Source organism: Osmerus eperlanus, chromosome 5, assembly GCF_963692335.1.
Source record: "Osmerus eperlanus chromosome 5, fOsmEpe2.1, whole genome shotgun sequence".
Lineage (NCBI taxonomy): Eukaryota > Metazoa > Chordata > Actinopteri > Osmeriformes > Osmeridae > Osmerus > Osmerus eperlanus.
The window spans coordinates 1,171,279-1,196,011 of record NC_085022.1 but is presented as its reverse complement, the minus strand read 5'-3'; the positions used below and the strand labels follow the sequence as shown (position 1 = coordinate 1,196,011).

General features: G+C 48.4%; 2 protein-coding genes across 4 annotated transcripts; one reads left to right on the top strand and one right to left on the bottom strand.

Annotated features, from left to right (window-relative positions):
* The first annotated feature begins 2,024 nt into the window (after positions 1 to 2,024).
* On the top strand, positions 2,025 to 6,586 carry LOC134020716 (acidic leucine-rich nuclear phosphoprotein 32 family member D-like). Of its 2 annotated transcripts, XM_062460909.1 has the most exons (7): positions 2,025 to 2,183; positions 4,395 to 4,544; positions 4,631 to 4,753; positions 4,861 to 5,059; positions 5,415 to 5,533; positions 5,788 to 5,806; positions 5,905 to 6,586. In XM_062460909.1, the coding sequence occupies exons 1-7, from the start codon at positions 2,130 to 2,132 to the stop codon at positions 5,991 to 5,993; spliced, it is 753 nt and encodes a 250-aa protein (XP_062316893.1). In that variant the 5' UTR covers positions 2,025 to 2,129; the 3' UTR covers positions 5,994 to 6,586. The 2 variants fall into 2 exon arrangements, with proteins under 2 accessions (XP_062316893.1, XP_062316892.1); XM_062460908.1 differs by lacking the exon at positions 5,788 to 5,806 and having other exon boundaries at positions 5,415 to 5,555.
* Positions 6,587 to 7,415: 829 nt separating this feature from the next.
* coro2bb (coronin, actin binding protein, 2Bb) lies at positions 7,416 to 23,080 on the bottom strand. Of its 2 annotated transcripts, none has more exons than XM_062460907.1 (12): positions 17,025 to 17,170; positions 14,853 to 15,053; positions 13,614 to 13,730; positions 12,748 to 12,897; positions 10,988 to 11,152; positions 10,720 to 10,836; positions 10,485 to 10,589; positions 9,995 to 10,091; positions 9,633 to 9,745; positions 9,047 to 9,137; positions 8,828 to 8,967; positions 7,416 to 8,726 (listed from the first exon to the last, which is right to left on the bottom strand). In XM_062460907.1, exons 2-12 carry the CDS (start codon positions 15,051 to 15,053, stop codon positions 8,601 to 8,603), a joined length of 1,422 nt encoding a protein of 473 aa, XP_062316891.1. In that variant the 5' UTR covers positions 17,025 to 17,170; the 3' UTR covers positions 7,416 to 8,600. The 2 variants fall into 2 exon arrangements, with proteins under 2 accessions (XP_062316891.1, XP_062316890.1); XM_062460906.1 differs by lacking the exon at positions 17,025 to 17,170 and adding an exon at positions 22,867 to 23,080 and having other exon boundaries at positions 7,417 to 8,726.
* Positions 23,081 to 24,733: the final 1,653 nt, after the last annotated feature.

Below are 24,733 nucleotides of genomic sequence, written 5' to 3'. Positions count from 1 at the left end.
ATGGTATGGACTGAGAACTGAATATGAATGTTGGCCAAATTAAATTCAACAATGATTGCTTCCAATACTATTTTGCAGTTCGGGGAATGTGATGTCAGGTACTGTAATCTCAAGGTTAGACACTAGATGGCAATATTTGAACTCTACAATTGATCTTTGCACAATGTCCATAACGTCATAAGTCAAATAATGAAGAAAAAATAGAAAAGACCATAATTGGTATAAAGCATGTCCCGTTGGAATGGCCAATCTGGACAACCGGACTTCTATGTCGATGCAATGATGTAGACACAGACTCTAGGTTCTCAACACGTAGCCTAGAAGTGCAGCCTGCAGGTTCATCGTTCGCTGCATAATTTAGTACAGTGACTTTGAAAGAGGGGCAACTATTTCTGTACGTTTCAGGGGCTTAGTTTGAGGAAATTCGATTTCTTGACTTGACGATGTTTGATAGCCATTGGACAAACAACGAAGACGCCATAGTCGCCAACACAACACAAGCATGGCTGAGCAGCGTTTGGTCGTTTTCACCTTTTGTTGTGTGCTCTTGACGACATTACGCCAATGAGTAAAGATCTGTCTTAAGACAAGTGTGCAGGTGCCGTGGTTCTACGGGCCGTGCCCTGGGTAGGCTACATTGCGCACTCAAGTGGACGCATTCTGCTACTCCGACAACTGCAGTCTGTAGTCGGTGGAGCACAGTGTGGCAAAACTAGCTGGAAAGGCAGCAATGAAGCACACCCAGAGGAAAGTGGTGCTCCCTACGCTAGGAGACCGTTCAATGGCTCTCAATAAAACCTGCAGACGCGGGCTGGAAACTGTTCACAACGGCAGTCTAAGACGGTATTTCGCTGCTATATGGCTCTTACGTATTGATAATATTCCATACATTTTATGATATTCAAACGAGCAGTTTCTTGAAATTCGGTGGGTTTTCAAGCCAGCATACCAAGTCGGCTTTGACACGAAAATGCCACGCAGTTGCTGTTCAGTGTCCGTGCCTCTAAAAGCGGCAGCGCAACACGTCAATGGCCAGAATGATGGGTAATGTGGATTAATTTACTTCACATTTCAAGCTATAATTTTTGTTTATCTTTATTTCAAGACATCGTGTATTCTGCTGACAAAATGGCGATTGGAAAGGTCAGATGACATTTTTCTTTGGCCTCGTTGGAATGCAGTAGATTCAATGGGGAAAGGAAGTCGGTAGTCGTTGTAGTGTTTTCATTGGTAGGTTCCTAAACTGAAAGGGGAAGGATATGGAAAATCCAGCTTGTTGTTTGTGGAGGCTCTTGTCAATCTCTTTTCATGGGAGGTGAATTTGTCGCAATGCCCAAATATGTTGTTGATCTTGGCAGTGACGTCGGTTGTTCATCTAGTTTACTGAAAGTGAAGTGGATATGTAGAAAACTTGGTTGTTCTTGCTTATCATCTATACCCACCCTTTAAATAGCTTAAATTGTAGCTATCACTCCTGAATGTGTGATAATAGGCTACACAACAAAATATATATCCTAGCCTATATTATAACGTCTCAAGGCTTGGTGGTCTTAAATTGTAATGTTGTAGCCGAACATTTGAAACATTCACCTTAAAGGTTTGCAGGTAAAATATTGAAATACTAAACGAGTATCTATGGTTAAATTAAAAAGGTGAAGAGACGCTATCGTGAAGTAATTGCCCTGGGCAGTATTTTACAGTTCACTAGAACGCTTTTTGTTGTCCATTTTCACTTTCCATTGAGAAATTTGAACCTGTGTAGCCTACACATTTCATATTACACGTTTTAATACAAGTATGAAGAGCGTTACATTTGTGTCTTGGCTGTGAAATAACTTAAAAGGGCAGTATTCAATAGCCTAGTAGCTATAGCACTTCTCCAACCATACGACCACTAAACCCCGCCTTGTTCTGTGATTGGCTCAGAATGAAGGATGGGCGTCCGAAAACGTTGGTATATCTGCTATGAATGTATTGATTGGTTTAAAGTGACGACAATACATTCCTGATCCCGCCCCTTACTTATCAAGTTTGAGTGAATAGTGGCCAAGGCGGTAGCTGTGTGGATAGAGCTTTACATGTTCAACTGTTCTTGGGTTTATGAATTGGAATAGCTTGTTAGGCTTAAAATGGACATGAAAAAAAGAATTCATCTAGAGCTGCGGAATCGAACACCTTCAGACGTAAGAACATCCTCAAATATGTATTATTTATTTCCAAATTATAGGCTGTAAGTAACGTTAGTGCATGTAAGGTTTGAGTCTCTCTCGCGTTCAATTTAACAACATTTGGGCGCCTATAGACTGAATTTGACTTATTGAACTTCTAATTAAACGATCGTGTTGGCGAGCCATGCAAGGTTTTTAGAAAAGCAACTTGTGAAAAGCTTGCAAAGTCAGTGTGCAGAACTCATCACAATGCCAGGGCGATTGTGATGGGAGTTAAACTTGTCCGTAAACATGGGGTAGACTGTTTAGTAAAATCATGATCGCGCCCTTTTAACAAACTGTAGGCTCACACAATAAATTTAATTATTCAATTCGGGAATCGGGTTAAATATGCAACACAATGGACTGACTCGTGTGCGTTTTTGTATGGTGTAGTCCATCTTGCTTGTGAAATTACGGTTGTTCATATCAGAATTGTTTAAACGGTCTCCGTGCTACTTTTTGTTGGTGACCATTCACATTCTAACGTTATTATCTGCAGTTAAACTGTTATGCACATGGATATTTAGTTATTGGGCATAAGTCATAGGCTACCCTACGGACGAGGTTGTTTTAAGTAGTTTGTAAAGTGTTTTTTTTTTTTTTCATTTAGTCTTTGTAGTTCATACGAAGTGTATTCTATTCTTCGTAACGATTTCAAGTAATTTACGATGATGTGTTTACCAGAAAACTGACCCTTGTAGGTCTGGGGCTTGATAAACTTAATTTACGCTCAATGGAAACGGACCGCTTAGCGCACAGAGGCCGCTCCGCATAGTCAACAACACTCGGTGGCTAGCAGCCTGTAATACGTAGGCTACACTACCCCGTTTACGGAAATTAATCGTAAGCTACCAACAGATTTTAAGGAGTTAATTTACATGTCCATTGAACATTATAATGGCCAACATCAGTGACCTACGCGACTTGAAACGTCGCCGGTACCAGGTTCGCCGGTTTTGGTATCTCCGAAACGGCTACTCTTGGCTTTAAAGGAGAGCCAAATAAAATCCATCCAGTCAGCATCAGTCCTGTTTGCGAAAACATCTTGTTGATGTGCGAGGTCGAAAGACAATGGCACAAATATTGTATGCTAAAAGACGGGCCCCAAACAGACAACTAACGTAACGGCGCAGTAAACAGCGGTGTGCAGAAATGCATATCTGGAAGCAAATAAGTCGTCAGACCCTGTCACACGGCTGGGCTATTATCGTAGTAGAGCACAACACCGACATCCACTCATATCAGCTAAAAACAAGAAGCTGTGCCAAGTGCTAGGTTAATATAGACCAAAGCTCTCAGGATAAGACAACGTTTTGCGTGACTTTTTATACATCGAAAATATTCTTTCTGGGTCAATCCTTTCAACAAAATGCTTTCGTATTCATTTCGATACCTGCTGCTAGGTTAGCTAGCGAGACTAGCATTCCGTCGCCATTTTAGCAGTTAGCCTGCCTCCCTGGCCATTGTCGACAACTCGTGTTAGCTCTTGCTAACAACAATGACAAATAATGAAAAGCTTTTGTAGCGGTTATATCTTTAGCAATTAGCCCGAATAGAAATCTGCATTTACATAGTTGAAAGCATGGTCAATCGTTGACCTTGTGTTTAATGTGAACATACATAGATGCATGTTGTCCAACACAAACGTCGAGTGAATAACGGTGTTTGTGGGGATTACGCCCCCTCCTCCAACTGAAGTAAGCGCCAACCTCGCAGTTCTTCTCCACCCCCACTCGCACACGATTTTATCGCCGACAATCACACAATTCTGCTTATACGTGATTCCAAATGATCCTTTAGATGCAAATTCCACAATATAAACGCGGACGGCCATTTTGTCCAGCATATCGTTCATGAGGTCAAGACATTTGTTACAAATTTCGAGAAGCTTGCTGCATTCTATTTAAGACACGAGATCATGCGGTGTTGTGCATAGCAGTACATTTACAATCCAACGAAAATGTATGATAAGGCCAAGTTCAAACTATAAAATCGACTTTACTGTATACTCATGTACACGTTTTTCTAAATACATAACATACTTTGTTTCTACATTCTGCAATCATTTACAAGCCAGCTTTAGCCAACTAGTTGATAGAGGTTGCCTTTATTGAATCTCACCCCATTCAAAGAGGTTTAAATCTTTCATGTTATTTATGTTATCAAATTGCCCCTGTCTTCCAGGTGAAAGAACTTGTTCTTGATAACTGCCGCTCAAATGAAGGAAAAATTGAGGGCCTCACAGATGAATTTGAAGAATTGGAATTCTTAAGTACAATCAATGTGGGCTTAACATCAGTTGCAAACTTGCCCAAACTAAAGAAATTAAAAAAGGTAAGTTTACTTGTTGTGACATACAAAACACTATTACAATCCTCTTAACTGGCACTTGATAAACATGCTCATCATGGCTCCTTCAGCTTGAGCTCAGTGATAACAGAATCTCAGGCGGTCTGGAAGTCTTGGCGGAGAGATGTCCGAACCTCACACACCTGAACCTCAGTGGAAACAAAATCAAAGACCTCAGCACCATAGAACCTCTGGTGAGTTGAGCCCCGTCCACCTGCTGGAGAGACCCTGTGATCTAGCACTGAGCAGTCACCCGTCAACTCGTCTGTCAACTCGCCAATCTCTCTTTTCTACCTTGCAGAAAAAACTAGAAAACCTGAAGAGTTTAGACTTGTTCAACTGTGAGGTGACCAACCTGGGGGAGTACCGAGACAACGTGTTCACGCTGCTGCCCCAGTTGACCTACCTGGACGGGTACGACAAGGAGGACAAGGAGGCCCCCGACTCTGACGCAGAGGGCTACACCGGCCTGGACGACGAGGACGACGAGGACGAGGACGGTATGTTCTGTGTTGCTGCGTACGAGCTGGGATTGATCAGTCAGCAGGAGGAGGGACCTTTCAACCCCCCCCCTTTGGGGGGGTTTACCTTTTTCCTGTTTGTAATATTCTTATGTGCGTTCTTATGTATGTTCTTATGGTGAATGTTTGCTGAAACTAGGCTGTGGGGGTAGAAGCTAGGCTGTGGGGGTAGAAGCTAGGCTGTGGGGGTAGAAGCTAGGCTGTGGGGGTAGAAGCTAGGCTGTGGGGGTAGAAGCTCGGAGCTTGGCTGTGGGGGTAGAAGCTATGTGGTTGTCTAGTTTGGGCTCTCTCACCCATCCATTAAGTGTTTAAATCTTCTCTTATTCCTGTAAAGGGGTAGAGGAGGAAGACTATGATGAAGATGCTGCCCCAGGAGACGAAGATGAAGATGAGGAGGAGGTAGAGGAGGAAGAAGATGAGGAGGCAGGAGACGAGGATGACTTGAGTGGGGAGGTGAGCTTGTCGCCATCTAAACGTGCATTTAACGTGTTACGGCACTGCCCCATGTCCCCCTTTAGCATTGCCTTGTTTATCAGGCTAGTAGTGTCACAACTACTACACATTTAGCTGTGTTTTCAGATTTGAAATTTTAATTTAAAAAACACAGTATATAATTTGATTTTAAATTGAGTTTAAATTTTATGACATTAATTCAATAAAAATATTTGGCTTTTTTGACGTGTTTAATGTTTGATTCCTTGCTCCAGGAGGAGTTGGAGGATGATGGTGAGTAGGAAGCATGCTGGAGCTGAATGATCACATAAATACACATTTCAAGTGGAGATGTTCTTCTCACACTAACGCGACACGACTGTTCTGTACAGGTGAGGATCGGGGACAGAAAAGGAAACGAGAAGCAGATGACGAAGGAGAAGATGATGACGACGATGATGATGATGATGATGACGACTAGAGACGCTGTCGTACCCTCACCATACCCCCTCGTATTGTTTTAAGCATATGTCTCCTTGTTGGTTTTTAAGCTATTATATTGGGTGGGAGTGGGAAATGTTAACCATGGGTTTAGTTGGGAATTACAATATTTTTTTTTATGTTATTGGAATTTAATTTCTTCCCTCTGTTATCGAGCCACTAGAGAGACTGCACTGACATTTGTGTAACCAGAATTGGAAATCCATGTTCAAGATGTGTCTCTGTGTGCTCGCACATCCTGTCGGCAGTGTCCGTTTCCCCACGATGGACCCATGTACCCATGCCTTGGACTGAATGCCCTACATACCTGCCTGTGTTCTCTATCCTTTGTTAATGAAGTCTGTAGCACCATGTCTTGTCAGGGATGCTGAGAATCCTAATATACTGAATTCCCCTCATGTAGATTTATAATGAATGTCCTCCATCATCACAAGATTAATTCTTACCTTTTCTTGAAAAGTCTGTGGATTTTTGTAAATAGTGACCAAAACCTTTTCTATGCTAGTTTGATAATGGTGGACATTTCTTATATTTCCCTGTTGTAATCAATAAATTAAATATTGTAAAATGAAAGACAGTGTAATTCTATTCCTTGGTGTGTGTTTTCAGTGTTCCAGCTATGTTGTGGAAAGGTTCTCACCAAGACTGCAGGAAGATCTCATTGTACCAAAGCACTCATGCAAACTTGAGATTTCCTGACTGGTGCAACCTGTGGTCTCTTGAAATGTTAAGATTTGTTCCACCGCCCCTTGCCATAATCTAACAATTTATTTTCCTTGTTTTTACTGAACGCCAAACATTTAGTTCTCAGCAGTTGAGATTGTGTTCTTTTTCTGTTCCCTCCAAAATGTAATGTTATTTTTATTTGTAATAGTTGTTAAATGACTTTCCTGGAAATGTCAAGCTGGCGAGATGGTTGGGTATTTCTTCATACTAAGTAAAGATCTAATCCTTAACCATGTTTAGAAATGAGAACAGCTGCTATCTGTTACACATACACCATCACCCCTTTTAACCAATGTAATTACTGCAAGTGAGGAGCTATTACACCATGTGTGAGACAGTTGTGTGACATGGGGCACCACCTAGTGGCAGAAGATCATAAAGAGGTGTGGTTTCTGACCCGGTAATATTCTTGTTATTCCAAAACACTCCCTCAGGAGGATCGGAGGCTGTCTGGAGGCTGTCTGGAGGCTGTGTTTGTCCCTGGCCTCCAGACAGCCTCCTGACTCAGTCTGGAGGCAGTCTGGAGGCTGTCTGGAGGCTGTGTTTGTCCCTGGCCTCCAGCAGAGCCCCCTGACTCGTTCAGAAGTCGTCCCTCTCCCCCAGAGGAGTTTTAACTCCCAGTCTAATGTTACAATCTTTAAAAACGTAAATGTTGTCATCTTGGCAAGCTTATCTGTGATGTACTGTTGAAGCACACAAATGGAAATCATTGCAGCTGTTGAAGACAGTACACTGATGGTACATTTTAGGTGTCAGTTAATTTAATTAGTAAATGGGACAGCTGCAGGGATATGCAGATTCATGCTCCAATAAGTAGCATGATAACACTTGTTCATGTTCGTACTAAAGCCTGCAGTTACACTTCCTCCAAACTACACGTACACAGCACTCTCTTCAACATAACAAACATCTTTTCAAATTATAAGATACTCTTGTTATTGTCTTTTCCAGGGTTCAATGTTTTACCTTCTCTGACCTTGAATGCTTTATATTTTTCTAAACTGTATTGTAACTTTTATTAACAGGTTTAAACACACACGAGTGGGTCCCAGGTATCCTTGGCATCTCTGATAGATTTCATTCAGACTTCAGGAAACGTTCCCTGAATGGTCCCTTTAACCTCGGAAAGCCAAGTCACATGACCAGCCAAGCTGTCACTGATACAGCTTGGTAAGTTGATGCCTTTCATTTGACAATATTCAATAAAGTATTGATGGGAGGATCATTTAACAATACATGAAAACCAACTGCATGTACAGAAGGAATAGTACCAGATAGATAGTGGGTTAGAGTCTTGGTTTTCACATCGTATCACCTCTTGTTCACAGATCACTGCTGGAGCATTTTCATCACATTAAACGCTGCAACACTCCTGCAGCCGACCTGCTATGTTACTCATTAAGTTATCTTCAAGATGACACACAAGTACGGTACTTCAATTTAGGTTACGCGTTATTGCATCAAACGGTCTTGCTTCCTAGCCAGAGGGCCCCTTGCCTAGCTAGACTGTCAGGGTGGATTCTACTCACAGCTACACATCCTACATGGGTGCTTTGGCTACCAGGGCAGACCCTAGATGTACTAACAGGGAACGCATGTTTTTGGAACTCGTAAATGAGGATCACCAAAGGTGGCCCTAACTTCACCCTGTCCTCAGGTCCCCTCAGCCTAACCCTTCACACACTTACACTCCACCAGATCTATATGAGTACCCTGAGGACTGGCAAGGGTGTGTGTTGGGGTAGGATATCAGGGGGGGGGATGTTTGGCAGTATTCACAGCTCGGTGCGGGAGGGGGGGGGAGACGGTGTCTCTTCCTGAGAGGGCAGAAGATCAGAGGGGGGATGGGGGCGGTCAGGGGTCAGGAGCTGTTGTTCCTCAGGTTGTTGAGCTGCAGCTCCAGCAGCTGGATGGTGACGTCTCTCTGCACCAGATCCTCTCTCAGCCTCTTGATCTCATCCTGCTGTCTGAAGAACATGTGCAGGAGCTGGAGGACAATGTGGACAAGTGAGTCCTGGACACACACCCACACCCTGTTGCTGTTTCATAGTACTGTGGATGAGAGGAAACCCGCTCTAGCATGTTCACCTCGTTCTCTGTTTTGGGCGGCACCATGTCCAGCAGATCCAGGCCGTTCCCTGGCCCGCTCCTCCTCTCCTTCACCGGGGCCTTGAAGCCTACCTGGCCTGGCCTCCTGTAGCCTGCCTTCAGGGACATCAGCACTGGCTCTGGAAGTACCCCACACACACGCATTAACATGCATGCACACGGTCAGGATGATCAGGATGCAGTCAGAGAGCTCCTCACCTCTGTCGGTGCCGCTCAGCCACTCCTCTGCGGTGAGCGCCGGCTCTGTGCTGGCCGTCATGGGATACAGATCTTCCTGGTATGTCTCAGACTGCAAACACACAACAACACTCACAACTGCTGGCTCGCCATGCTGCTCTGCGACACAGTGACAGGAGGGCGACGGGCAGGGAGGCAGGCAGGCAGGGAGGCAGGCAGGCAGGGAGGCAGGGAGGCAGGGAGGCAGGCTGCCCATGTGGTGTGGGGGATTACGGTCCAACTTTCTAAGTTAGTGTAGCATTATCAGCTACTGCTGTTGCTAATAGTGCCTGAAAGAGGGTAGAGTCTGATATCCAGTGGAATTACTTTGCCTGAGCAATTCGTTTTGCGTTCCCTGGTGTGGCTTTTGAAGGGATATTGTTTGTGAGATTTGAATCAAGTTTCTGCTGTTTGCCAGTGCAGCAACTTATGTCAATAACTATCTCTCCTCCTCTCCTCCCGTACTCACTGCCCTCCCCCTCACCTCCTCCCCTTCCCCTCCTCTCCCCTCCTCCTCCCCTCTCCTCTCCTCCTCTCCCCTCCTCTCCTCCTCTCCTCCCGTACTCACTCTCCGTGGGACTATCATGGAGACTGGCTCCACAAAGCCTCTGAGAGTCACCAGCTTGTAGAAGCGGAACACCTCACATGCCGCTACGTCCAGACCATGCTTGGGCATCACACCTGCGGAGCACACCAGGAAAAGACTTCAAGATGACACGTCATCACCTTATTTTACTGATGTTCATTGCCATACTTTTTGAGCCTTTTTCATGTTTTATTGTTCAGTTTTTAACTCAAGTGTGACAGTAAAAGCAGAATGAGAGAGGGGAAGACATGTGGCAAGGCCAGATTTGAACCCAGGCCGCTACAGGCTTCAGCTGTTTTGAATGTACTGCCACAACGATGAAGACTGGTTATTGTTAGACGTACCCAGTCCCTTCTGTGGAGTTGGGGACCTGAACTCCATGAGGTACTGTAGGTAGGGCTTCTCAGTGCTCACTTCGTAGTAGCGGATGTTGCCGTCTCCCTGTGAACAAGACGCATAAACACACACACACCTGAGATTACAGAGCACACTGGAAATGTAAATGTTGGTAACATATGGCAACTTTTTCTCTCTCTCTCTCTCTCTCTCTCTCTCTCTCTCTCTCTCTCTCTCTCTCTCTCTCTCTCTCTCTCTCTCTCTGTCTCTGTCTCTCTTCCTCTCTCTCTCTCTCTCTCTCTCTCTCTCTCTCTCTCTCTCTCTCTCTCTCTCTCTCTCTCTCTCTCTCTCTCTCTCTGTCTCTGTCTCTGTCTCTCTTCCTCTCTCTCTCTCTCTCTCTCTCTCTCTCTCTCTCTCTCTGTCTCTCTCTCTCTCTCGCTCTCTCTCTCTCTCTTCCTGCCTCTCTCTCCCACACACACACGTGACGCTGTGCTGTACCTTGCCTGCCAAGTACAGCATGTGTGTGTCAGCATCGTAGAAGGGGAAGAGCAGCCCAGAGAGGCCGTCGATCTCCTCCTCTACGATGGGCACGGACAAGTCCTCCTGTGGAGACAACACAAGCCCTGTCAACCCTCCACTCGGCTAACACACACACACAATACTCCCACAGAACACACATGCACTAACAAACACTAACACATACACACAACTCAACACACACGTTTGGGCTCACCTGATCCCAGAGTGCCACTTGTCTCGTGTTCCATCGTGAGACACCCGTCGTCACCAGACGCTTCATGTTGCCCAGAAACACCACTCTGTTCACTCTGTGGCTCTTACAGTCCGCTTCCTGTCCACACACCCCACAAACACCACACCCTCCTCACTGACACGACACCGTACATCTCACACACGCACTTCTGACTGAGTGTGTGTCTGGGGGTGTGTGTTTGTGTATATATATACTTGTGTGTGTGTGTGTCCAGAACGCAGAGCCCCACCTGCAGCACCTTCCCTGAGCGAGGCTCGATGATGCGCAGGTGTTTGTCCTTACAGCTGGTGGCCAGCAGGCTGCCGTCCGTGTTGAAGGACATGCACAGCACCACGTCTGAGTGGCAGTCCAGCATCCTCACCGCCGCACCCACCTCCAGGTTCCACAGCAGGATCTGTCAGAAGACATCACACCAGGGTTAGGGTTCACCAGGCTCAACCAAACTACCACAGGAAACATGTCTCTGCGGGCTTGTTCAGTAGGAGCTCTGATGATCCTGTGATGAAAAACTGCGATTAAAAAGTAGCGACACACTAGCGGTTGAACGAGGGGCGTAGGTTTCATTATACATGGGTAGGACATGTCCAATACACTTTTTGAAAACTTAAATCTGCCCCCCCACCTACTTTTTGTTAAGAACGGCCTATTTAATGACCACATCCTCAGCTATGATAAAAAAGCTGTTTGTCCACATTTGTAAACAATCCTTCCCCTCCCCAGAGTGGATGTGTCCTTCCCCTCCCCAGAGTGGATGTGTCCTTCCCTCCCCAGAGTGGACGTGTCCTTCCCCTCCCCAGAGTGGATGTGTCCTTCCCTCCCCAGAGTGGACGTGTCCTTCCCCTCCCCAGAGTGGACGTGTCCTTCCCTCCCCAGAGTGGATGTGTCCTTCCCTCCCCAGAGTGGATGTGTCCTTCCCCTCCCCAGAGTGGATGTGTCCTTCCCCTCCCCAGAGTGGATGTGTCCTTCCCTCCCCAGAGTGGATGTGTCCTTCCCTCCCCAGAGTGGATGTGTCCTTCCCCTCCCCAGAGTGGACGTGTCCTTCCCCTCCCCAGAGTGGATGTGTCCTTCCCTCCCCAGAGTGGATGTGTCCTTCCCCTCCCCAGAGTGGACGTGTCCTTCCCCTCCCCAGAGTGGATGTGTCCTTCCCCTCCCCAGAGTGGATGTGTCCTTCCCTCCCCAGAGTGGACGTGTCCTTCCCCTCCCCAGAGTGGACGTGTCCATCCCCTCCCCAGAGTGGACGTGTCCTTCCCTCCCCAGAGTGGATGTGTCCTTCCCCTCCCCAGAGTGGATGTGTCCTTCCCTCCCCAGAGTGGATGTGTCCTTCCCCTCCCCAGAGTGGACGTGTCCTTCCCCTCCCCAGAGTGGATGTGTCCTTCCCCTCCCCAGAGTGGATGTGTCCTTCCCTCCCCAGAGTGGACGTGTCCTTCCCCTCCCCAGAGTGGATGTGTCCTTCCCCTCCCCAGAGTGGACGTGTCCTTCCCTCCCCAGAGTGGATGTGTCCTTCCCCTCCCCAGAGTGGATGTGTCCTTCCCTCCCCAGAGTGGATGTGTCCTTCCCCTCCCCAGAGTGGACGTGTCCTTCCCTCCCCAGAGTGGATGTGTCCTTCCCCTCCCCAGAGTGGATGTGTCCTTCCCCTCCCCAGAGTGGATGTGTCCTTCCCTCCCCAGAGTGGATGTGTCCTTCCCCTCCCCAGAGTGGACGTGTCCTTCCCCTCCCCAGAGTGGATGTGTCCTTCCCCTCCCCAGAGTGGATGTGTCCTTCCCTCCCCAGAGTGGACGTGTCCTTCCCCTCCCCAGAGTGGATGTGTCCTTCCCCTCCCCAGAGTGGATGTGTCCTTCCCCTCCCCAGAGTGGATGTGTCCTTCCCTCCCCAGAGTGGATGTGTCCTTCCCCTCCCCAGAGTGGATGTGTCCTTCCCCTCCCCAGAGTGGATGTGTCCTTCCCCTCCCCAGAGTGGATGTGTCCTTCCCTCCCCAGAGTGGATGTGTACCTTGAAGTCGTAGCCGGCGCTGAACAGCAGGCCGCTGCAGGTGGGGTGCCACTCGATGAGTCCTACTCTTCTGCTGTGACCGTACAGCTCCAACACGGCCTCGGACAGGTTCCTCCTCAGCCCCCCCTCTGGGATCTCCCAGACCCTCACCTGACACACACACACACAACGTCAACAACGCACTGACACACACACACAACGTCAACAACGCACTGACACACACTCACATCTCAGTTCAACAACAACGCACTGACACACACTCACATCTCAGTTCAACAACAACGCACTGACACACACTCACATCTCAGTTCAACGCACTGACACACACTCACATCTCAGTTCAACGCACTGACACACACTCACATCTCAGTTCAACGCACTGACACACACTCACATCTCAGTTCAACGCACTGACACACACTCACATCTCAGTTCAACAACAACGCACTGACACACACTCACATCTCAGTTCAACGCACTGACACACACTCACATCTCAGTTCAACAACAACGCACTGACACACACTCACATCTCAGTTCAACAACAACGCACTGACACACACTCACATCTCAGTTCAACGCACTGACACAGAACTAAATAAAGCACTAAACCACGAGAGGTGTGTTGCCTAATAACCCCTGGGTGGTACTGCAGTCGTAGGCACGAGGTGAGGTATTATCAATCATTTTCGTATACGTGTTATATTATTACATTCTACATGTATCTCGGTGTTATCCTGAATGTTTCACACACAGGAGTTACCAACGGCCCTCGTATGAAACACCCATTCAGAGGTGGACTTAGTTTGCCACCTCACATGGCAGTGTTGGGCCGTGAAGAGTGTCCTGGGGATGGTGTCACTCACAGAGCAGTCCTCGGAGCACGAGGCTATGATGTTGTCGATGAAGGGGTTCCACTTGATATCCAGCACGCTGCCTTGGTGGCCGCAGACTTTGGGGTGGTGGGGGTCGATACGGCCGGCCTGGGGGAGAAACACAGAGTGGACAGATGGTTCTCAGAGGTTGTTGGTAAAACTGTGGACAGAACTGTGTGGGACGGCACCGAGGAGACCATGTTGGGTCGAGTCCTGCATGTCCCCTTGTGTCCCCTGAGGGGCGCTACTGTGCTGTCACACACGAGACAAGGTCTTCTGAATCCCAGCCTGCCTCAACAACTTTTAATCTCAGGCTCAAAAAAATGGTTTTACTTTTGCTTAGTTTTTTGTTTGGTTTTACAACATGAAAACATTACAGAGTGAAAGAATGATCATCGATATCATCAAACTGAACAGGATTTCCAATGTGGATGTCATCTTGATTCAGTTATGCCTCAAGGTTTCAGGCAACAGTTGTGCTATCGCTGTCAGACAGTGTCCATTGTGGATGGCGTTGTCAGCCTTCCTTTGTTTGTGTCTGATACCAGAGCCAGGAGAAAGACAGAATTGTAAGTCAAGGTCACATGTCTGACTGAGATGGGTTCATGCCAGCCCTGCGTAGCCTTGCAGTTCACCAGGGGCGGGGGGGGGGGGGGGGGGGGGCAGTCAGAAAAACAGAAATGTCCAGTGAAATACTTGATATTGACTGTAAGAACTACGCACCCCTGATCCTTGATCTTATGCTGTACTTTCTGCAGGCACTATTTGCACGTTACTATAAAAAAAAGTATCTGCTTTTATGTGAATTGTAAAATCCAGATTGGGGGAAAGCAGACCGATGATCTGATACATGTTGTGTGCAAGATCAACTATTGAGCAAAATCTGTGTTTGTGTTGTTGGTTGAGAAACAAAGACATGAATAACTAGTGAAGTTGGTAGAGTTAGCCTTGGGGTAATATCGAGTGTAAAGATACTACACTGCTACTATTGACTCAGACATTTATGAATTGCACAGCCTTACAGAACTGGAGACAGTGCTTTACCTTATAAACAGAAGTGGAGGACGTACCCTACCTTGTGAACCGGACCTGAGTTTGTACCGTACCTTGTGAACCGGACCTGAGATTGTACCGTACCTTGTGAACCGGACCTGAGTTTGTACCGTACCTTGTGAACCGGACCTGAGTTTGTACCGTACCTTGTGAACCGGACCTGAGATTGTACCGTACCTTGTGAATGGGGAGGACCAGGAAGGACCCTCCTCCTGCACATTCTGTGACGATGGCGAGGAACTTCGGGTTGACGGCACAGAAGTGGTTATCATGAACGTTCTTGGTGATGGTTATGCCATCGAAGCACTGTTCCCGGCTGGCGGCTTTGCCGTATACGTTCCTAAACTTTGAGCTCCTGTACGTTGGACGCCATGACATCTGTGGGGAGGAAAAATGTGGAGGACAAGCTCCTGTTTAGTTGAGGGAGCCAGTGGAGTGTTGGAGGTGAGGAGGAACAACACTACCTGACTCTCAACTACTGAGTTCAAACCCACATCTCAGATGAACCCCGGCCCACAGCCCAAACTGAACACACACACACCCTTGACTGTGACAGTGGCATTTGTGATGGAGTATTCACTGACAGAGGGTTGGTGCAGGCCAGACCCCCAGCCCTCATCCCAGGCTGCCAGTGACCTGTGACTGAATGGGAGGTGACCTGAGAGGCCGGCTGGCTTTTGTGTTTCTGTGCCTCTCTGATGTGAGACATGCGGACGCTGGTGTAACGAGCCAGCAGAGAGACAGGGCTGTCTGGGGAGAGCAGAGAGCAGGCAGCTTATTCAAGGCTGGCAGCATCCTGCTGGGAAACAATGCTCACCCTCTCAACATCAATTAGCCCCCAGACCAGCTGAGTTTCCCTCCTGTTTAGTTTGTCGTTTAAATGTCTGGGTATGGTAAACAAGATGGGGTCTGGGTGTGGTGAACAAAATGGGCGGAGGGTGGGAGGGTGGGGGGGTGGTGTAGTTAAAAGGTTGAAGACAATAGCTGATGATTCTTTTTTTCTGACCTTTCTCCTTTGTCCTACTTTCAGACCGCAGACAGACCCAGGAACCACAGGGTTACACATTCTCCAGTAGATAGGTTCTGCTGGGAAGAACAGCTGGCTGTTTGCTGCCTTAAACCCCTCAAACAATGTGACGCATTTCACGTCATGGCATCAGGACTTTGACCTATTTTTTTCCAGAGCTAGTCCTTGGTTATTTTCCACTTCAGGGTTTTGTAGCGTGGTATATCGTCATATTGCTTTCCCTATAGAAAGAAGAGAGATATATTCTTCATATAGGCTATAGGCCCTATCCACCTAAAATAGACCAAAGAGAAAACCTCTGACAGATAGTCAACTGGCGACGCGTTACCGACGTTGTGACTTAAACCTGACACCGGTGTAGACTGCACAATAAAACAGACCCAAATAATGAACAACCTGCAAGGGATGTATAGATTTCCTGTCACTATTGTGACCCCAAGCAAACACAATTTCCCCTTCCTGATGGTATTATTTTTTCATCGGTCCAAAATAGCTTCCATTAGAGACCGCTCTTCCTCTCGTCTCTCCGGAGAAGACTCCGTCTCCTCCCCCACGTCTAACGATTTAGAGGCCCTTCAGTCAGACACACTGAAGAACCAGAACACATAGTCAAAACAATTTACAGTAGGCTATGGGCTACTTTTGTAACTTGTTGTTTTCATAGGCTATTGAACGTTCAAACAGGTTAATTGGTTAAGTTTGTCTGCATATCACTTCAGTAAACAGTCCACTTTGCTCTCTGCTCATGTGGTTCATGTCTCTAGGTAGCAATTAGACGCGTCAAAGCTCGTTCCCACTTGAGCAGCGCCATATGTTTCTCCTGCTGCCTATTGTTCTCTGTAAAATCTTTTTCTGGTTGTGAGAGATGTTGACTCAGACCGCACTAATGGGCGTTGCCATAGATACTGTAGCGAGGATTTCCTTGGAGGAAATCACTTTCAGACAATTAGGGAGATGAGTCGCTTTAACAGAAGGATTTGTTCCTATAGCGTTGTAGCGTTCGGCCGAGCTGAAACAGCCTGAGGCAGATCAGTACAGCAGAATCAACTGAGTCAACTCAGTTTAATGTGGTCGGACGCACGTAAACACACAGATATCCTTTTTTACTGAACCCCTGGAGTCAAACCTGATCACGACGAGTCGTTTTTATAAGAAAAGTTACATCACCAGATGTCACCCATCCATCCAGCCACCAAAAAGCCTCCTGTCCCTTTTACGCAAAATTGAATACAGAATTGCCGCGTATTTTTTACTAAAATTTCAGCATCGGTTGTTTAAATCTGTAAAATATCCATGTAATGTGTGGCCTACCATTAGCCTACTGTAAAGTAGTCTACGCCTCGTTGAATGGCCACTGGTGACAATTAATGCTGACGTCTAGAGAAGTTTTGGGCCGAGCACAGCGGTGACGGCGGAGCACAGATCTGTCCTTACTGTGAAGCTGCATTATCTGTGTCCCCTTGATGTGCTGAAAGCTGCATAACAGCCTACACGTCAGCAGCTGGAACTGACCCTGTCCAGCCCGCGAGCCCCCACTGGGTCCTGCAGGACAGCAGGCATAAGAAGCTTATATATTTATAGCTGAGAGATTATTTTGATCTCTATGAGATTTTGCCTGGTCTCATCAATAGAACACACACTCACAAACACACACAGACTGTGACCCAGCACCATGCTTGGAGTTGAGGAGGATGGTGGTGATGACGGAAAAGTGGGATAAAATTACTTTTGTGGGAAAGACTGGATGGATGTTGATCCATCATCATCGTTTAGTGAAGGATAAATGGTGATTGGTCAAACGGGGAAAAGTTGCTGTTTGGGAACAAAGACATATTTGTAACCCTGTGGGCCCTCATGAAGCTGAACACAGCGACACGCTGCTCCAACAGGAAGTCATGCTAGCAGTCAGACGTCTGTGCCATGAAATGAAACAACGAATAAGGAGTATATTTATGAAGCTGAACACTGTCTTTGTGGTTTAGTGAGAGAAAAACTGTCTTTGTTTCAGGCTGAAACAAGCACCACAGACCATTGTAAAACAGTGATAATGAACGCCTCCATGGATCATGAAGTGACAGCTAAACACACTACATGTCATTTACACCAAGCAAATCTCCATCACCAGAATGTGTTAAACACCCCAGTGCAGCACCACGGTGGCTCAACAGAGAAGTGTGCGTATCATGCAGGCTGGGCCTTACTGCCATGCAGGCTGGGCCCTACTGCCATGCAGGCTGGGCCTTACTGCCATGCAGGCTGGGCCCTACTGCCATGCAGGCTGGGCCTTACTGCCATGCAGGCTGGGCCCTACTGCCATGCAGGCTGGGCCTTACTGCCATGCAGGCTGGGCCTTACTGCCATGCAGGCTGGGCCTTACTGCCATGCAGGCTGGGCCTTACTGCCATGCAGGCTGGGCCTTACTGCCATGCAGGCTGGGCCCTACTGCCATGCAGGCTGGGCCTTACTGCCATGCAGGCTGGGCCTTACTGCCGCCGCCTGGGTTTGAATCTGGCCTTGGCCTTTGCTGTCTCTCTGTCTCTCCCTCTCCTTGCTATTTCTGTCACACTTCACTTAAAACTGTCCAATAAAGCATGAAAAATGGCAAAAGAATAAATCTTTAAAAACTCCCAAACACATCCTATATAACAGGGGTGGGGACCCCTTTTTTCTGCCAAGGGCCATTTGGATATTTATAAAATCATTCGGGGGCCGTACAGAATTATCAACTTAAAAATGTGCCTGCTATATTTGGTCAAACATTTAATTAACTCACCCCTAATGTGATGGCTGGAACTGCTTCTCTTTGGTGAGGTTTGTGATGTTAGCTGGCACAGATTCAGCCTGCTTTGACTAGGGGTGCATCGAACATCTCTTGGGGGGTATCATGATTACGGAAAGGGATCGTATTATTTTTTATATTGCTACCATTTTTGAGACTGCTTATCGAGTGTTAATCAGGCGCAGAGCCATACGTTGTAAACATTCGGGGCTTAACAACGTATTCTGGGTTTGATTTGCTAGAAAGGAATTCCATACAATTTTTTGGTACATTGGTACGCAACGCTGCGCCCCTTCACCGTCCTCTTCCACATATTAAAATAGTGCTGCTGCCAACGAATAAAGCACCTAATAATATGGTTCCTGCAATGCCATGGCGGGCCGGACCAAATGATTTGGTCCGGGTGGGTGGGGAAGGGTGTGGAATGGGTGGGGAACGTCCGGCCCGCGGGCCGGCCCGCGGGCCGGACGTTCCCCACCCCTGCTATATAACAACATAGGGTCTGTTTAGACAGTCATCAAGAGAATTCCTTTCTCATCCCCAAGACAGCCTTCCCCAGCCACTCTCCCCTGGCCTCCCCACTCTCCCCTGGCCTCCCCACTCTCCCCTGGCCTCCCCACTCTCCCCTGGCCTCCCCACTCCCCCCTGGCCTCCCCCTTGAGGCCTAGTGGATCTGTCGGCTATCCCGGTACAGGTTGGTGGCCTCTCTGTGTTTTTCCTGGTTGATGTCATTCCATTGTTGTGGATTTATTTTCTCGGCGGACAAAAGTCTTTCCAACCCCATGTGCTTCCTCCCCCGCCCCCTCCAGCTGCAGGACCAGTTTCCAACGTTGGAGATTTCACATCCCAACATCTTACATTACAGTCTTCATTCCTCGAACATAATCAGAGATCGCTCCGATGCAGTTCCCGTGTTCCGTTTAGCATTTTCCTTTCGTAAGAGTGATCATCATCGGGGCGGTTGTGTTTGTTACCTTGCTTGCTCTACAGAGATTTACTCAGAGGTCATCTCTGAGTGCTTCATGTTCCTGCAGCAGAATGTTCCTGCAGCTGAAGGTTCCTGCAGCAGAATGTTCCTGCAGCAGAATGTTCCTGCAGCTGAAGGTTCCTGCAGCAGGATGTTCCTGCAGCTGAAGGTTCCTGCAGCAGAATGTTCCTGCAGCAGAATGTTCCTGCAGCTGAAGGTTCCTGCAGCAGGATGTTCCTGCAGCTGAAGGTTCCTGCAGCTGAAGGTTCCTGCAGCAGGATGTTCCTGCAGCTGAAGGTTCCTGCAGCAGAATGTTCCTGCAGCTGAAGGTTCCTGCAGCTGAAGGTTCCTGCAGCAGAATGTTCCTGCAGCTGAAGGTTCCTGCAGCAGAATGTTCCTGCAGCAGAATGTTCCTGCAGCTGAAGGTTCCTGCAGCAGAATGTTCCTGCAGCTGAAGGTTCCTGCAGCAGAATGTTCCTGCAGCAGAATGTTCCTGCAGCAGAATGTTCCAGCAGCTGAAGGTTCCTGCAGCAGAATGTTCCTGCAGCTGAAGGTTCCTGCAGCAGAATGTTCCTGCAGCAGAATGTTCCTGCAGCAGAATGTTCCAGCAGCTGAATGTTCCTGCAGCAGGATGTTCCAGCAGCTGAAGGTTCCTGCAGCAGAATGTTCCTGCAGCAGGATGTTCCAGCAGCTGAAGGTTCCTGCAGCAGAATGTTCCTGCAGCAGGATGTTCCAGCAGCTGAAGGTTCCTGCAGCAGAATGTTCCTGCAGCAGAATGTTCCTGCAGCAGAATGTTCCTGCAGCAGAATGTTCCAGCAGCTGAATGTTCCTGCAGCAGGATGTTCCAGCAGCTGAAGGTTCCTGCAGCAGAATGTTCCTGCAGCAGGATGTTCCAGCAGCTGAAGGTTCCTGCAGCAGAATGTTCCTGCAGCAGGATGTTCCAGCAGCTGAAGGTTCCTGCAGCAGAATGTTCCTGCAGCAGAATGTTCCTGCAGCAGAATGTTCCTGCAGCAGGATGTTCCTGCTCTTTCAAGGTCAGGCTGAAACGGACAGTTCTCTGTCTGTAGAAGGTGACAGTCAGCAGGACTGTGTCTGTTCTGAGGACAGGCCCAGCAGCCTCAGACAGATCTCTCTCTGTTCCTGGCTGAGACCGCTGGTCAGGGTGACACTAAACACCCCCCCACCCCCCTAGACCCAGGCAGCACAGCACCTGCTCCACCCAGGCAGCACAGCACCTGCTCCAGCCAGGCAGCACAGCACCTGCTCCACCCAGGCAGCACAGCACCTGCTCCACCCAGGCAGCACAGCACCTGCTCCAGCCAGGCAGCACAGCACCTGCTCCACCCAGGCAGCACAGCACCTGCTCCAGCCAGGCAGCACAGCACCTGCTCCAGCCAGGCAGCACAGCACCTGCTCCACCCAGGCAGCACAGCACCTGCTCCACCCAGGCAGCACAGCACCTGCTCCAGACAGGCAGCACAGCACCTGCTCCAGCCAGGCAGCACAGCACCTGCTCCAGCCAGGCAGCACAGCACCTGCTCCAGCCAGGCAGCACAGCACCTGCTCCACCCAGGCAGCACAGCACCTGCTCCACCCAGGCAGCACAGCACCTGCTCCAGCCAGGCAGCACAGCACCTGCTCCAGCCAGGCAGCCCTCTGCCTCCCCATCACATCTCACATTTCCTTCTCTCTCCTTCTTTCTCCATCTATCCCTCCTACCTCACTCTCTGTAGTCTGTCTCTCCCTCTCTCTCTCTCTCTCTCTCCCTCTCCCTCCCCCTCCCCCTCTCTTCCTCTTCCTCCCCTCTCCCTCTCAGTCCTTCTCTCTCTCTCTCTCTCTCTCTCTCTCTCTCTCTCTCTCTCTCACCCTCTCTCTCCTTCATCTGTTTGTGTCTATTTTGGTCTCTTTCATTATGAATGCAGACTTCTCCACACCAGTTAGTTTGGTGGGCTGCTGCTGCAGCTGCACTAGTAAAATAACCCATAATAGGACAATTTTTTAGCTTTAGTATGCTACAAAGCTAGTCACGTTTTGGACAACACTACATTAAGGTTGGCCACTGTCAACACTGTGACTACATAGCAAAACATTGTTAATCAGAATTGCTGTCATAAAATGGTATACAGTTAAGTAAGTGTTGTTATAAAAGTGCCAGTAGGCCCAGTGTGGGGAGGGGTGTGAGGGGAGAGGGGATGTTGTGAAGAGGGTTGAAGGTTGTGTTCTCAAAACAAGATCAATGTTAACATCCACTTACCCCTGGAAAGCCTCTCCCAACCTCCCCCAACCTCTCCCAACCTCCCCCAACCTCTCCCAACCTCCCCCAACCTCCCCCAACCTCTCCCAACCTCCCCCAACCTCCCCCAACCTCCCCCAACCTCCCCCAACCTCTCCCAACCTCCCCCAACCTCCCCCAACCTCCCCCAACCTCTCCCAACCTCCCCCAACCTCTCCCAACCTCCCCCAACCTCCCCCAACCTCCCCCATACCAAGTTTTACTGTTGTAATAACTTAACTGCTTAACCAAAATGAACCTCAAGGCTGTTCCAACTACACTGTTGCTAGTGTGGGTTTTGTAGAGTAGTTGCTAGTGTGGGGTTTGCAGTGTAGTTGCTAGTGTGGGTTTTGCAGTGTTTATTTGACCTTTATTTATCCAGGTAAAATCAAGTGCAGTTGCATGGCAGTTACTGTAACCTCAGTGTAGCCCACTCACTTCTGTACGTATGCATGCTCATGTGTGTGTAAGGGAATGGGATTACTGTATTAATCTGCCGTTGTACTCAGCAGATTGTCATTGTGCTGATATCTTACAGATAAATCCTCTGTTGTCTGTCAGCTGTTGTCAACTGTTCGCTGAGTCTAACAGCCTCTGCTGGACGAACACAAAGGGCACACAATGTTTATTAACACAGACAAGCTCTCCTTCAGCTCCTCAATTTAAACTAATCTTAACTTGCTCCTGTTCCACCAGGTAAACTTCATCTTACTGGCCTGCAGAAGTTTAATCAGTCTCTGTTTCTACGGCAACAACCATGCGACTGACACATCTAAAAAGCAATTAGGAAAAAATCTTTCAAAATGATTCAACTGTCACTCCTTCCCCAGCACATTTACTAACCCAAGTCAGACTTCACGTACAGTAACACCCCAGCCTCTTGAAACCACACAGAGCTCTGAGAACGGTCAGAAACGTAATCTCTCTAATCCACATATCAGCGTAATGCCAGCTGCTTCTCATAGAGTCGTCCTGCTTGACCCAACTCTCCAAGCCCCAGTCCTCACTTCCTCTAGAACAGATCTGGAACAGTGAAACAGCCTTGTTGTCTGGAGGGGTGGTAGTCCTGGCAGAACTTTCATCCTGAACCCCACCTCTTTCAGAGACAGCAGCCAGACCCCCCCCCCCCCCCCCCCGAGGACTTACCTTCGTCAGTCATGCAGCATGGACGTGTGGCTGACTCTCCCCCTGGCCGTGGGTCTGTCACACCCCTGTAGGACAGGTGCTCCTCTCTCTCCAGCAGAAGCTGCTATCTCTCCACTGTACGGAGACAGAGAGATGGAGAGAGAAAGTGAGGGAGAGAGAGAGAGGAAGAGTGGGAGGGAGTGTTGCTCTGTCGCTCACTGAGCAGCCAATCACCACAGCTGCAGCAGTAGATGCTGCCTCTACAGAGAAGCAGAGCTCCTCCTCTTTCACTGCCTCATCCCTCCATCCTCTCCTCTCTCCTGAGGCCTCATCCCTCCATCCTCTCCTCTCTCCTGAGGCCTCATCCCTCCATCCTCTCCTCTCTCCTGAGGCCTCATCCCTCCATCCTCTCCTCTCTCCTGAGGCCTCATCCCTCCATCCTCTCCTCTCTCCTGAGGCCTCATCCCTCCATCCTCTCCTCTCTCCTGAGGCCTCATCCCTCCATCCTCTCCTCTCTCCTGAGGCCTCATCCCTCCATCCTCTCCTCTCTCCTGAGGCCTCATCCCTCCATCCTCTCCTCTCTCCTCTGGCCTCATCCCTCCATCCTCTCCTCTCTCCTGAGGCCTCATCCCTCCATCCTCTCCTCTCTCCTCTGGCCTCATCCCTGGGGTGATGAAGGCAGTTGGAGGAGAAATGATGGAGGAGAGGAGAGCACATGTCAAGGTGTAGTGTTAGAGGCAGGATGAGTGTAGCTCTCAGACGCAATGTTGGACTCACGATCAGGTTCTTACTGGCAGGATGAACTGCTGTTCCCACAGGTGACTTGCTCCTGAACCCAGAGAGGGATTACCCGAGCAGCAGCAAATCCCCCTTCAGCCAAACCTTTCTCACACATCCCAAGCTTCACAAACATCACTGTTCACTGTTCACTTTGTACTTTGGTGACCACTTATTGATGTTTCAGAAACAGGACAGAAAGAAATGCATATGTGGCTTCCTACCGGTGTGTCAGTGTCTGATGGACACATGGACAGTGTTGGATGTTGTCCTTCCATTACTGGTCTCATGCTGCCATCTTGTGGTTGTTTTCTGAGATGAAACCCCTCGTAGCTGATGCCAGGCCTGCGTCTGAACTGCAGTCACACATCCACCCACAAGAGGGCTCTAGTGTCTCTCTAAGTAATTCTTACTCTGTCACTTTGTACAATTCTAACCTGGATGGAGCCTCTGCTGTAGCTTGGATCCAGCATAGGACTGCAGCATGTGGGAGTAGTTAAGGATCATCTCCTTCTTGTCGATATAAAAGCGGTCCTAATGCCGTCTGACTCCTACTCTCATCCACAGAAATATTACATGAGTAATGTTACTATTAATATTATTCTTTACTGGCTTACCTTCTCCCTTCTAGGAATATTTGATTTGATAAATGAGAAACAATAGATAACGTTCAGCAGAAGTTGGATTGGAGATTTTATGAAAACTAAACACAAAGTGCAAGTCCTTTATTGTTCATTTTCAAAGTTTCATATTCTGTTAGTCTTCCTGGACTCCTGATAGGAAAGTGTCAACATGAGAGGATTGTGTTTCGTCAATTATGTTACCTGTCACATTCTAACTGAGAACAAAACTTATCTGAGTTCATCCCTCCTGCCTCTGGACAGAGAGCCTGCCTCCTGCCTCTGGTCTCCCATCCTGACAAAGGGCCTGCCTCCTGCCTCTGGTCTCCTCTCCTGACACAGGGCCTGCTTCCTGCCTTTGGTCTCCTCTCCTGACACAGGGCCTGCCTCCTGCCTCTGGTCTCCTCTCCTGACACAGGGCCTGCCTCCTGCCTCTGGTCTCCTCTCCTGACACAGGGCCTGCCTCCTGCCTCTGGTCTCCTCTCCTGACA

Excerpts from the sequence above, each read along its gene's own strand:
- LOC134020716 (XM_062460908.1), top strand. The coding sequence starts at position 2,130 with ATGGACATGAAAAAAAGAATTCATCTAGAGCTGCGGAATCGAACACCT. Across the intron at positions 4,545-4,630 it reads AACTAAAGAAATTAAAAAAG|CTTGAGCTCAGTGATAACAG; the intron begins GTAAGTTTACTT and ends TGGCTCCTTCAG. Across the intron at positions 5,556-5,904 it reads GAGCTTGTCGCCATCTAAAC|GTGAGGATCGGGGACAGAAA; the intron begins GTGCATTTAACG and ends TGTTCTGTACAG.
- coro2bb (XM_062460906.1), bottom strand. The coding sequence starts at position 15,053 with ATGTCATGGCGTCCAACGTACAGGAGCTCAAAGTTTAGGAACGTATAC. Across the intron at positions 13,731-14,852 it reads TGGTCCTCCCCATTCACAAG|GCCGGCCGTATCGACCCCCA; the intron begins GTACGGTACAAT and ends TTTCTCCCCCAG. Across the intron at positions 8,727-8,827 it reads CGCCCAAAACAGAGAACGAG|CTCCTGCACATGTTCTTCAG; the intron begins GTGAACATGCTA and ends ATTGTCCTCCAG.